Source organism: Nymphalis io, chromosome 8, assembly GCF_905147045.1.
Source record: "Nymphalis io chromosome 8, ilAglIoxx1.1, whole genome shotgun sequence".
NCBI lineage: Eukaryota > Metazoa > Arthropoda > Insecta > Lepidoptera > Nymphalidae > Nymphalis > Nymphalis io.
The window spans coordinates 7,958,402-7,972,280 of record NC_065895.1 but is presented as its reverse complement, the minus strand read 5'-3'; the positions used below and the strand labels follow the sequence as shown (position 1 = coordinate 7,972,280).

The following is a 13,879-nucleotide window of genomic DNA, read 5'->3' as shown; positions in this document are numbered from 1 at the left end:
TCTTAATGTTTGCTATTTAAATACTCAAAGTTTACCTTCCCATTATTCTGATTTCTTAGGCGCATTTGCATATGCTCCTTTAGATGCCATTCTTCTATCAGAAAGTTGGCTTAAACCTTCACTCAGGTCTAACCTTTATAGCCTTCCTGGTTTTGTTCTGATACGGAATGACCGAACAGGTAAAGGCGGTGAAAGTGTGGCTATTTATTTCCGCAGCGAGATATTTTATACCATCTTATGTAACTCTCCTTCAGCTTACTCTTTTACTGCTGATTTCATTTTTCTTGAAGTCCAACTAAAGGGCATTACGTCATTTTGTCCTACTACACAATGTATGGTGATCAACAAAGTATTTAAATAAATAAATAAATATCAAAGTTAAATCGACCAATGACGAATATGAATCTTATTTCGCTACATTCATTCATTGGTATATTTGGGATGGGGCTATGGCTGGTGTAGAAATCTATTTTAATAACTTTAAGTATCTCAATTACTTTAACAGCAATCATACGTACGTTAGTTCCAAAATAACAACGGCTCGTGCTCGGATATGCCAAGCTGTTCAATTAAAATCGCCGCTTTCTATATACTGCGTCATCTTGATTTTTTGAGAGCAATTAAATTAAATTGCCTTCAAAAAACGACAATACGACATAAAAACGGTAGAGGTTTATGGAGGACTATGTTGATATATTTTTTTAATGTTAGAAATAAGACGAATATTTTCTCGTTATCTGTCTGTATGTGTGTATCTGTGTAACTGTTCGTTGTAGTAGATATGCATATAAAAAGTAGTGTAACAGATGTCCACTACTGGACTAAAACTCCTCTCATTTTTGAGGAGGCTTGGAGTATATTTCAGCACCCTGCTCCAATGCTCCACCGCTTTTCCGTCGAACACTAGATGAATTATTTGCACAAATTAAGACAATTCAGTGTTACTTGCCCCTGTTTGAATCAACTGGACTATCTCGGCTTATACAATAGATATAATTTATAAATCGACATTGTATTTAAATGGGATAAATATGGATTCTTAGCTTTTGGTCGTCCGTTGTCAAGAGGTTGGCTTGTGTATTTTCGGAGTTTATCTGAATAGTGAATTTGCGTAAATAATTTTTGTATAATGAAGTTTACATGTTGAATATATGAAAATGTTTTAAATTGAATTTGATGAGTAACTTTTTAACTGAATGCATTTAGACGAAAGTAAGATTTTTTAATTCTAAGTTATATTGATTAAAACACAGTTTTATTTTAATAATAATAGGTATTATATTTTAAACAAAAGATTGAGATACCACAGGTAATTCAAAAGAAACACATCGTCATAAATTCCTTAATGATATTTCACTCCTAAAAATATTTAGTACCTCTCTTATTTTCTACAATCATGGATCACAGTAAGTTCTATTGTATCTAAGTTTTGATCATTTTATAAGTTATATACACAGCACTAACTTATGAAAACTTAGTTTTAGCATAATTATTATAAAAGATTATTTGGTTTAATAGCAATATTCACTACCACATTCATCACTTACAAAAAATAATAGGGTGTAAATATATCTCTGAAAATGTAACAAGGTAACAAACACAATATGTATCGAGATAGAACGTTGAGGTCAGTCGGGTTGGGGTAAAGGCTCATAAAAACGAAGAGCGGGGGACGCGTGATAACTAGGGTGGAGCGCGGCGACGGCGTGCGCGGCGTCCACAGAGCAATCGCTGAAATGCATGCCGAAATTCCGGGCTGAACACAGTGTATATCACTGGGTTTAAAGTTGAATTGAAATAACCTAACCATAACGACAGGGACGTCAGTACCGGACTAACCTCACAATTACATGTCGGTACTAAAATAGCTAATACGAAAAAGGGAAGCCAGCACGCTACGAACGCGCCGGTAATTATTGCTAATGTCTTTGCCGCTTTTCTTTCCCTTTTAGAATCGGCAGCCTCTTTGGGTTTGCGTCGAATCAAAGTCGGATAATAAGCTGCGGCAACGGCTCCATATCCTGTAGTTGGTGGATCTGCTTCAAGACCATTGGCGCAGGATTGCTTTTCAGGACTTGTGTTGTTCGAGGAAACATTTGTTATTCCAGTCGTTGTAGTTTCTGATATGGTCGGCAATGGGCGACCAATAACAGCAACTACAGCAGCAGCTATACCTCCGCTGCCACCGGCAGCAACTAAAGCTCCTCCAGCTGGAACAGGCGGTGGTCCCACTCCTCTTGTAGTAGTACCGTGACGTCTTCTTATTCTCTTCCTAGCAGTTTGGTATATCCGCCAATACAATATTAATATAACGAGTACCGGTACGTAGAACGAAGAAGCTGTTGCAAATATTTGATAACCTACATCCTGGCTGACAACGCATCGCAAATCTTCGGAAACGCGACGATTCCAATCAGGATCTTTCCATCCCAGCAGTGGGGCGATACAAACAAAAAAACTCGCTATCCATACACATGCGATCATGTAACCCACTCGTCGCGCCGTTCGTGCGTGGATGTAATCTATATTCGTAACAGCCCAGTACCTTTAAATAAAATAGTCACTATGAGCGGATTAAAAATATTTTTGCAATATAATTGAATACTATTTTTAATGTTATTAGTCATTTAAAAATGTGACAGCTTCATTATAATTTTGGACGACGGAATAATTAAGCAAATTATATTTTTATTAAATTTAAAAAAAAGTAAAATATTTTTACCTGTCAAGAGCAATGGCAACTAGATGTAATATTGAGGCAGTGCAACAGAGCACGTCGCCTGAGGTCCACATATCACACAATTCTGGGCCCAAAGTCCACTTTTGCGCAACTTCATACACTGCGCCTAGTGGCATGACCAAACAAGCCACTAGCAGGTCTGCTACCGCCAGTGACAGAATAAGTTGATTGGCAGCACTCCGTAAATGCCTTTCAAGCAATATTGCTGCTATCACAAATACATTACCTGCAAAAAAAATGTATTTAAAGCAATAAAATATATTTAAAGCAAAATAATTTGTCCCTGCATCTGTTTGTACTAGACCCACATCATTAGTATATTTATATCTGAGTAGATATCAACAAATCGCAATGTGCGAAAACAGAAACATGTGTTCTAACACTAAGCTGAAATTCCTCATGACTTCCTGTTTATTTATAATGAGAACTTGAATAGAAATTAGAGAATAAAATATAAATATCTTACCAACTACAGTTGCCAAAATGAGTAAACCAAGAAGAACAGCTTTAGCTGCCGCCCGTAAAAGAGCAGCAGGCGAGTCAAAGGGCGCGGACGCCTCCCACCATGTAGTATTGGCCACTGTAACATTCCATCCGAGGGGTACCCATTCTGTAGTATTATATGAAGTATTCTGCACCGGAAGCCGGTATAGGGTCTCCCAATCCAACAGGTCATCGCTTCCGTCCGCGCCCTCCATACTTTTTTACCGCGACACGCCACCAACTGTTGGACATTCCGCAATTTTATTGTATATCATTTCTATAATACACATCAGTATGGTATATCAAAATTACTTTTCAAGAAATTTACCGTCTGTGTTGTATTTTCGAAAGAAAAAATATAAGGTTTCGCTTGCCATTTTCTTCAAATTATTTCTGTTTTGATGTGACAAGATGTACTCTGTAATATGAAACTTTGTTAATTAATATATTCTTGTTAATTTTTAATATATAAAAACGTGAGCCAACCGAAATATATACTCGTACTTTCAGGTTGAAGGCACAAGTATATTGATTTTAATTTGTAAGATATATGATACGCAAACGAGTCTTATTTTATAAAAATCTGCGAAGCATTAATGCGTCATTGATAATGTTTTCTCAAATAATGCGATCAAAATCTCAATTTTTGTGCCAACCTTTCTCTTGGAATAAAGCTTAGTACGTGACAAGGGTACGTGAGACGCTTTACCCCTTCAAAATACGAAATAAAGCAAATGCTTTTCAGTTATCTTATTTGCCCAGACTACAGTGTTAATAGATTTAACGTGGACGATGACTTTGGAACAGGTAACGTGTAGCATTAATTGGGTAAATATTAGGTTTTGAAAGTCTGTATCGTTTGTAAATTTAACAGTTAAATACTTAAACGTTGCTCGTCGCAATATTTCGAATTTCATACTTTCTGAATTAATAATGAACTAAAAAATATTAACAATAAAGCGTAAAGATTGAATTAAATTTGAAGAGTCGAATATTTTATATTATTCAAGCAGACGTTGCACATTGAATAAAATATAAAAGTAAAGTAAAGTTGTACTTTTCTAATAATATTATTTGTTAGGTATCAATTAATCACGTTTGTATTTATTTTTGTGTATAACTTTTGATTTTATTTATGTTAGCTAAGCAGACGAGGAAACGGGCCATATGATGGTAAGTGGTCACCACCATCCACAATAATAATTAGCACTGTTTTAATATTACCTATTCCTTGCACCATCAATGCGCTTTCAACGAAAGGATTAAGATATTATGTCCTTACGAGCATAAGATGATAAAACATGATAATAATAATAATAATGTCCTCCAGACCGATTTCGCCCACGGCGGCCAATCTCAAGAGAGATTAGCCAACTACGCAGGAGGTATTCTAGTGCACAAGTGTGTGCGCAAACACAGGTGCACTCTCTATTCCCTAATTCTCATAATCCGATGGGACGGCAATCCGACACGACCGGAAAGAGTTCAGGCGCAGGAACAACGGCTTTACGTGCTTTCCGAGGCACGGGAGTGTACACACTTCCAACTACCAGATTCCGGGCTGCTACTGAGAATTTTTCTGACAGAAAAACCCAATAACTTTTTATTGGCCCGACCTGGGAATTGAACCCAGGACCTACGGGTCTGCGGCCTTATATCAAGCCACTAGACCAACGAGGCAGTCAAAAACATGATAACAAAATGAAAAACAAATAAAGGACATGAATATTTACTAGTGCTTGCCTCGATTTGAACTCGCAATCTTTGGTTAAGTCTCCTATTCTAACCGCTGAACTATCTCATCAATCACAGTTCAATAATGAGTACACTAGGTACTCACTATTGTAGTAGCAGTTCTTAGTGATACTAAAATATTTTCTTAACTTAGCGATTATCACGTTTATCATACCTACTTAGGGGGCTCACAAATTGAAAAAAAGAGTCGTCTAAAAAATTAAGACATTAAGGTTATTAATTACCCATCTCATCGTATAGGTAAAATCGATCAAAATATCGTCTTAAGCTACGCAACTTCAACATGACGCCTCTGATCGTCGAACACAATTCAGTCTATTATTATTACATTAAACAATAGACTCTGAATACCTAACGGCTCAACATTTAATCCGTAAATGTAACATTCAATATACCTTGCCAAGACCATAATATTTCATCCCTCAGTTGTATAAGACTAAGTTGGTCTTAGCTCACCTATCCCCAGACTTGTTTATTAATACGACGATGTAGCCAAGGATTTGGACCACCTGAATGTCTCATGGCTAATGGTCTGTGTCTTAACTCATGATGACAATGGGGTTTTGTAACACAAGGTATGTGTTTGTATTATATGGTCTGTTATGTACAATACTGTCAATTTCTTAATATTTAATTGATTATATGTATATTTAAGATTTAATACATTCTCGGATATGTTTTTAAATAAACTGCGAAACATTTATTAATATTATTCAAAAATCGTTTGTAATTAAAAGCTTAACTTAATATAATGTAGCGCATCCTGTCACAAAGAACAGCATTTATTATTGTTTTTTTATGTAGTACTTGTGTTAGGATAATGTATATTCTATTGTTGGACCTTTTTAAATAATTAAATTTTCGTATGAAAATAATATGTCATAATATAATGATGAAGATTACAGCATATAGTAAAATAAACGGGCGAATGTTTTTAGTTGTAATAGTATTTATTGTTGTAAATAAAAACTATAGGTAACTTAAAAATTATTTTGTTATCGTCATTTTTTTATTGCGAACCAAGAGAGCAGAAAGTTCTAGAAATACCCACTCGCTAAGAGTATACTACTACTAGCTCAGGGAGCAGAATGAGGGGTACTTGAGCATTTCGTACCTATTCATAGGGATAGTTGTATGTGTGTACATAAAGAACATTTGTGTTACATTTTTAAACAGGATTTTAAGGCCTTGTTAGAGCATAGGTCTTGTTTGTATCAAGTATTTTATTCTTTACACCATCAATGCGTTTCCGACTATGTAAGAGAAATTAAGATATTATATCCCTTGTGCCTGTGATGACACTGGCTCATTCATCTCACAAAAAAAAATGCCACTAGACTTATGAGTAGGTAACCCATAACTTGTGGGTTATAGAGGGTCGTACTTTATACATATATTTTTGTTTAACATAAATTTAAGTTTAACTAATGGTCCTTAGTTAATGTTAAAAACAATAAAACGAAGTAAATACAATATTTAGTGTAATTATGATATGTTTGTAAATATAATTCACTATGAAAGAGTCCTGAGTTACGACAAGGACGAGTACTGACTTTGGATCACGTTACTATTGTACGTACCTGATTTTATGTAATGAATCGCGGTATCATATTGGGTTTCATTTTTATATATACCTATATATACACATACATCTTTTACGAACAAAATTGCCATGAAATATTTATTTAATATAAAAAAAACTAGTAGTTTAAAATATTTAACATATTCCTGTTTAATGTGTCTGTAATGGTCTATTTGTATAAAATATATTTTTATTAAAAAAAAAACAATACTCGTGACCAAGAATTGGCTCTACATATTGATTGTACAATAGTCATCCACATATCTTCAAGAAATGAGCGTACTCATTCCTTAAAGGCCGATAACGCACCTGCAAACCCTTGGATGTTGCAGGCGTCCATGGGCGGTAGTAGTCACTTTCCATCAGGTGAGCCTCTTGCTCGTTTGCCCCCTCTGACATAAAAAAATAAGAAGATAGAACTGTCCATTAATATTAATCATATTGAGACTATTTATTGCATCTCAGTCTGAAATTGCTTGTACAAAAATCTTTTTCGCTGACGAACCGAGTTTTCAAAAGAGAATTGGCTTTCGTTTTAATAGTATTAAAACACGTTTTACAACAATATTTTGCAAAATTGATTGAGTTATCTTTTTCAATGCAAAATGGTTATTTTTTTTTAAAGCAATTATCGTTTATGACTTTCATATTTTCGTACTTCGAATATGATATATTTAATTAAGTTCGATTGCTTTTAAATTTAATATTAAAAATAACCTTTTGGTAAGTACTTCACAAAATCATTCCCTTTATTTGACTGTATTAAATTGTAAATAAATAACCTTAATTTCGAATTAGATAGATGTAAAGCTTGTGTTATGAGTGCACACAATAGACAGGGGTCAGGATTTGATATTTACATAATATACTGGCTCGTAAACCGCTAAGTTTTCGAATTTACGCGTAGGTGTAACCGATGCTCAATCTTTGCGACATTAATATTAACAAAATTCTTATTTTAAATAGCGTCTTAGTAAAAGTATCTTATTTATATTGATATAAGTATAAATTTATACTCTATATATATTATAAAAAAATATACACCATTCCAAGCGATCTCTTTGCCGATACTGATACAAATATTCTGTAATATCTACGAAAGTTATGCGTCATATTGCACATATAACTGTTATATTTTCGTCAGCGATCGCCTAACTACCTAGATTAATGATTTTCTCGTCGAATGTATCGACATATTTAGCACATAGACAAAAATATTTAAGGAGTAATTAATTATATACGAATTCACTATACAATTATAATGTTATTTATATGTAACGTGTCAATTTAATACCTGTAACTCAACTGACCTCGCCAAGACTTACATTTTAACGGAAAAGTTAATAATGCAATATTTTTATTTCAGAACAGTCTCTGGTCGCTATACGTTTTTTTTTTTTTTTTTTTTTTTTTTTATTTAAGTTTACAAAACTGACTTACAACTAGTGCATACAAAATAAAATCTACGCTAAACAGAGTGTTAATAAGTTGCAGTCTTCTGGATGTAAACCTAGCATGCTTTAAAAAAACATATTTAACAAGAACAGTACTTGTGCAATTACTAACTAGTTAATTATTTAATTATTACATAAACTAATGTGATTTTGTTTTAAGTTTATTCTTAAGAGAACCAACAGATTCACTAAAGACATCTAGGTGTTGACGACTACTATTCGCAAGCGAGCAAATACGGTAAATTGGCGAATGTTGACCAAGATTTGATTTGACATCAGGTAGGCTAAATATTTTACGATTTTGTAAACGGCTACCTTGACGCGGAATGTAGAAACTAATTTTAGCAAGTAGATCAGGTGCATCAATATATCCGTGCAATAATTTGTATAAAAAAAGAAAGTCAGCAGCTTCTCTTCTATATTTAAGAGTTTGCACTTTATAATTAATTAGGCGTGCATCGTAAGAGTTAAAATTCTTAGCATTTAGATCTGTGTACGCTAAGTAATATAGAAAACGTTTTTGTACACGTTCTATTCTATCAGAGTGCACCTCATACCCAGGACTCCAAGCAACTGAACAATATTCTAGGATACTCCTTATTATACTATTGAAAACTAATATTGTCAAGCTTGGATCTTTAAAGATTTTCATTAATCTTAACACCAGACCAGATACTTGCGAGGCTTTTGATATGATGTAATCAATGTGATCTCTAAAGCTTAAGGTGTTATCTATTATCACCCCGAGATCCCTTACACTCGTTGACTCCGTAAGGGGCGTACCGTCGATGTAGTAAGTGTGTTTTAGTGGTTTTCGTTTTCTACAAAATGTAATATGAACACATTTATCCTTATTTAGAGTCATACGATTTGCAAGACACCAACAAACAAGGTTGTCGATGTCACTTTGCAGGATTTCTATATCCTCTGGTGATTTAATTTCCCTGTATATTTTTAAATCATCTGCGTATATTTGATATTTGGATTTAAGTACTTTTCCAACATCATTAATGAAAACAAGGAAAAACAAAGGTCCTAGGTGTGACCCTTGCGGTACACCAGAGGGTATATTACATTCGAGAGATTTAAAACCTTTCATGGCAACTAATTGGGATCGATTCTTTAAGTATGACTCACACCAACGTAACAAGGAACCATGAATACCCATACATTCCAATTTGGTTAAAAGAATGTCGTGGTGGACTAAGTCGAACGCTTTTTTAAAATCCAGATATATAGCATGTACCTCATTATTCTTATCCACAGCTTCAGAAATATCAGATATGTAACTAACTAGATTAGATGTTGTGGATTTATGTGGACAAAAGCCATGCTGGTATGAATCAAAGTAAGGTTTTAAATGAGAATACATCTTTTTTTGAATTAGTGACTCAAAAACTTTCCCAAAAGTAGATAGTATGGATATTGGTCTGTAATTAGATATATTATTAATGTCTCCAGACTTATGAATTGGTGTTATATAAGCAACTTTCCATTTAGCTGGGAATATTCCCGATTGAAGTGATTTATTATATATAGTTGTAAGAGGGTTAACTAAAACTTTAGCACAATTTTTAATAAATATAGGTGGTATTAGATCGGGTCCCGCCCCTTTATTGCAATTTAAGGATAGAAGCTGTGTTTTAACCTCATGGTCTGTTACAGAACATTTGGCGTATGTGTTATTAGTACATTTAATACTAGTTAAATATTTTGGGTTGAAAGGTGGTAACTTATGTGTGGTATCATAGATCGACTGAAAATTATAGGAAAAAAGATTACATATTTCCTGTCCTCCTGTAGCTTTTCTATCATTTAATATCATTTGATTGGGAATCGACTTAGAATTGCATTTTCTGTCTTTAAAATATTTCCAAAAGTATGTAGGGTTGTTACGAATATGGTCTGATATATTTTTTTTGAAGAAATCATAGCATTCAAATATCATTTCGTTTGAGCGATCTCTTAGGAGATCATAAGTGTATTTATCCATAGGATTTTTATACTTCTTGAATACTTTATGATATTTTGATTTTTCCTTAAGAGTACGTATTAGAGAACGTGAATACCATATGGGATGCTTGCCATCACGGGGTTTGGATTTTGGGGTATTTTTGTAAATAGCATTTAGTAAAGTTTCATAAAAAACTTCTATCATTTCATCTACAGAGCCACAATTTTTCCATAAATGTGCCCAATCAATCTTTGAAAGTTCCTCAATAACAGTATTATAGTCGCAAAAAGAAAAATTATATTTAGGTTCAGTGTTACTTTTAAGATAGTGTTTTTGAGTAGAATACTGTAGGTCTATTAATAAGGCTGGGTGATGACAATCAAGCGGAACTAAGGGTTTTTCTTCAGATACCGTAAGAAAAGATGGATGTGAGCTAAGTACTAGGTCGAGAATTCTATCGTTATTATTAGAAATTGAGTTGCATTGATGTAGGTTGCAAAAAAATATTGTGTCAATAAATAAAGAATCCACATTATTGTTTGTACGTACAGGTATTAGACTACGACTGTAAGTGCTATATTCCCAGACAATATTGCTCAAATTGAAATCCCCAATCACCACGTTTATTGTGCCGTCATCTGTATTAGAGTTAATAACTTGTGCAGTATTTTTAAGAAAGTAATTAAGTTCCAACTCCTTTACTGGAGGTGGAATATAGACACCACAAATATTAATTTGAGTACTTTGACCTATTTTAAATGAAACCCAAAGATCTTCACATACAGATTCCCAAGTGATTTTTCTCAGACTCTCAAACTTTTTGTGTATGGCAATTACAACACCACCACCATCTTTCAAATAAGATGAAGTTGTACTACGATCGCGCCTAAATATTGAATATCGAGTGTCAAATAATTCATGATCAAATATTGTATCATTCAGCCAAGTTTCCGTAAGAATAATGACATCATAATCACAACAGAGAACAGATAAATAGAGGTCCTCAGTCTTGGTCCGCAGGCCCCTCACATTTTGATAAAAAAATTTAATATTGAATTTTAAAACTAAAAAACACAATAAATGCTTACTCAGGCAGAAAAAATAAATAAAAAAGAAATAAGCACAATAATATAACCAAAAAATTACTTTAGACTATTTAAAAAATCGTTATTTCTTATTAAAATTGCAGGTGAATGCTTATTTTTACGAATATAAATGCGGCTATTTCGGATCCAGACAAACTCGTATTTCTTCTCTTTTGCGACGAGTCTCGTGGCTGCATGAAGTTTCTTGTTCGTTGGGGACAAATGTTCACTGACGTATATTGATTGCTTATCACCCGCGATGCCTAAATGAGTCGAATTGAGTTTGTTGTTTTCATTCCTTTTGTTGAAAATTTTTACCGCTGCAAGTATAGTATCACGGACGCGCGGGCTGGTTAATTTGACTATGATATTGCGAGAGCGCTTCGAGTCAGAATCAACCTTAGCAACGCGATGGAATTCTTTAATATCACTATCATCTATGACACACGAAACGACTTTAGTGAGTTGTTTCACAATAGTAAGCAGGTTTTCAGACTTATGCTCCGGAACACACTGTATTTCAATATTACAGTCTCGAGCACGTTGCTCAAGCTGTTCCATAAGGCTGGCGACTTTGCTAAGTTGCGCACGTAGAGATGTGCTTTCTGTTTTTAATTGAGAGATATCTGTTTTGTAACGATCGTTAATGAGTTGTTGTTCGTCAAAATTATCAGATAAAAACTGCACTGTATTAGTTACTTGATCTAACTCCTTTCGCATTATAGAAAATTTGGAGTTTAAATCTCGCACTTCACCGCGAATCTCACTTAATTTCGTATTGAAATCGTTTAGGCTTAATTGTTGGTATTCAAATTTTTCATTCATTTCTCTACGAAGATTTCGAATTTCTTGAAGAATAGCATCTTGGGAGTCTATGTTACTTACTAAGGAAACTGGTGAATCTATTTCAGATTCTTTAATACTCTTGCCATGATCGGAAGGAGAGCTTTTATTCCCTGTTTTTGATTTCGGCCCTTGACATATTGGGCAAACCCATTTAGCTCGGCTCGATTGTGCCTCATTGAACTTAATACAGTCCGCATGAAAATGACGGTTACATGATGTATTTGAACATTTAACTCTCTTCTGAGTTACAAGTAAATTATTGTTACATGTGTAGCACACAACCATACTTATAAAAATAAATAAATGGAAAAAAAAAAAAAAAAGCTCGGTGTATTCAGGATTTGATCTTGGTACCCCTCGATGTCTTTGAATTACAGTCACTTTTACTACCGCGCTGCTATTTGTGCAGATGGTATGGAGGTCGAAAATGTTGATCAGTAGAGTACTTAAGCTTAGCAGCAAATAATTATCAGTGCTAAGTGGGTGGTGTAAAATAACTTTGTTCCACTAGCACTTAATAACAGCAACTTAGGAGTATAGTTTTAGGTAAAAAACTGCACTTTTTGGACACGATTGATATGAATTATGGTTAAACTAATTATAGGCACTATAGTCAATTGCAGATTTTGCACTAAAAGCTATTAGAACTATTTTATTTTATTAATTTTAATCGACACAGGTACAAACTGATGTTTACACAAGTACTACTCGATGACATGATGAAATTAATAAAATGGTTCTTAAAATATCAAACAACTAAGTCTTTCAACAGATATTTATTACGGACTGTTTTCTGTTTTTCTCAAAGCCGAATTTGCGGCATTGTTTTAACTTTAAATAAGCCTCTAAAAAGGTATTGGTTTCTGCTGTTTAACCCTGTAAATTAATTAAACTTTACTCTATAATAAGCTTTATCAACACTACCGACATTTTGTCTGAACAATTTATCGTGCTTTGCTCTATCACATTTTTTCAATGATGACGCCTTAGTTCATTTTAAATAGGAATATAAAAATATAGATTGTAAATAATAATTGTAGAAAAAAAAAACAAAACCATTGAGTTGTCAGTTTTTCTCTGGTCTAATATTTCCGAACTAGTAATGGCCAGCAACGTACGTGCAAGCACTTGAGTGTTGCCGGTGTCCATGGGCGGTGGTAGTCACTTTCCATCAGGTGAGCCTCCTGCTCGTTTGACCTCTCTTACATAAAAAAACACTAACGGTAGATTTTTGATAGCAAGTCTATCAATTGACAAAAGGATTTTACTTGGAAAACATACATTGAGGCTTAGATTTTTATTTATAGTATACTTGTAGAATTTTAGGAAGTATCATGTTTCGATATTACTAAACTTTAATTTACTAAAAATAATCTAGCAGAAAGGCAGGTCTGCAGAAAAATAGTCTAGCTATTCAAATTTAAGATCAACCTCCGGCAATTTATTCTTGAAGCCGTTTATTTTAGGTAAAAAAACCAATATTCTATATAACAAAAATCATAACTGTATAGTAGTAAGGAATAGTAGCAGGCTGTAAATACTCAGTGGAGTATTTTCAACCGATACTTGCAGGTTTCCTCACGAGACTTTCCTTCGGCGCTGAGCACGAGATGAATTATAAACATAAATTAAGCACATGGAAATTTAGTGATGCTTGCCAGGTTTTGAACTCGAAATCATTCAAATGTTGTTTTGTGTTAATAAACGTTTATTCATTTTCATTGGTTAAGAGTCACGTCTTCTAACTAGGCCATAACGGCTCGATCAATTGGTATGTTTATCTTCTATGCGTTCTTAAATTTAAACCCGAGCGAAGTTGGGACGGATAGCTAGTTAATTATAAAGCTTATTGTACAGACCTTATGACTCAACAACTTACATGTTAATTCCTTTAATCCTTCCCCCCTTAATTCTCTGAAATTTGATTTTCGTAAATGTAAAATCCAAGTTGTAGGTTTTAGAGTTCCAAAGAAAGTGATA

At 33.9% G+C, this 13,879-nt stretch overlaps 1 protein-coding gene across 1 annotated transcript in view; it reads right to left on the bottom strand.

Moving 5' to 3' along the window:
- Positions 1–1,351: 1,351 nt before the first annotated feature.
- The window catches only part of LOC126770026 (5-hydroxytryptamine receptor), a 32,604-nt gene continuing 20,076 nt past the window's right edge, over positions 1,352–13,879 (bottom strand). Inside the window, exons 2-5 of the mRNA XM_050489146.1 lie at positions 3,552–3,641; positions 3,207–3,464; positions 2,723–2,966; positions 1,352–2,545 (exon numbers count right to left, since the gene is read on the bottom strand). Coding sequence (XP_050345103.1) covers positions 1,684–2,545; positions 2,723–2,966; positions 3,207–3,438 — 1,338 coding nt within the window. The 5' untranslated portion in view covers positions 3,439–3,464; positions 3,552–3,641 and the 3' untranslated portion in view covers positions 1,352–1,683. The remainder of the gene's footprint in view (positions 2,546–2,722; positions 2,967–3,206; positions 3,465–3,551; positions 3,642–13,879) is intronic.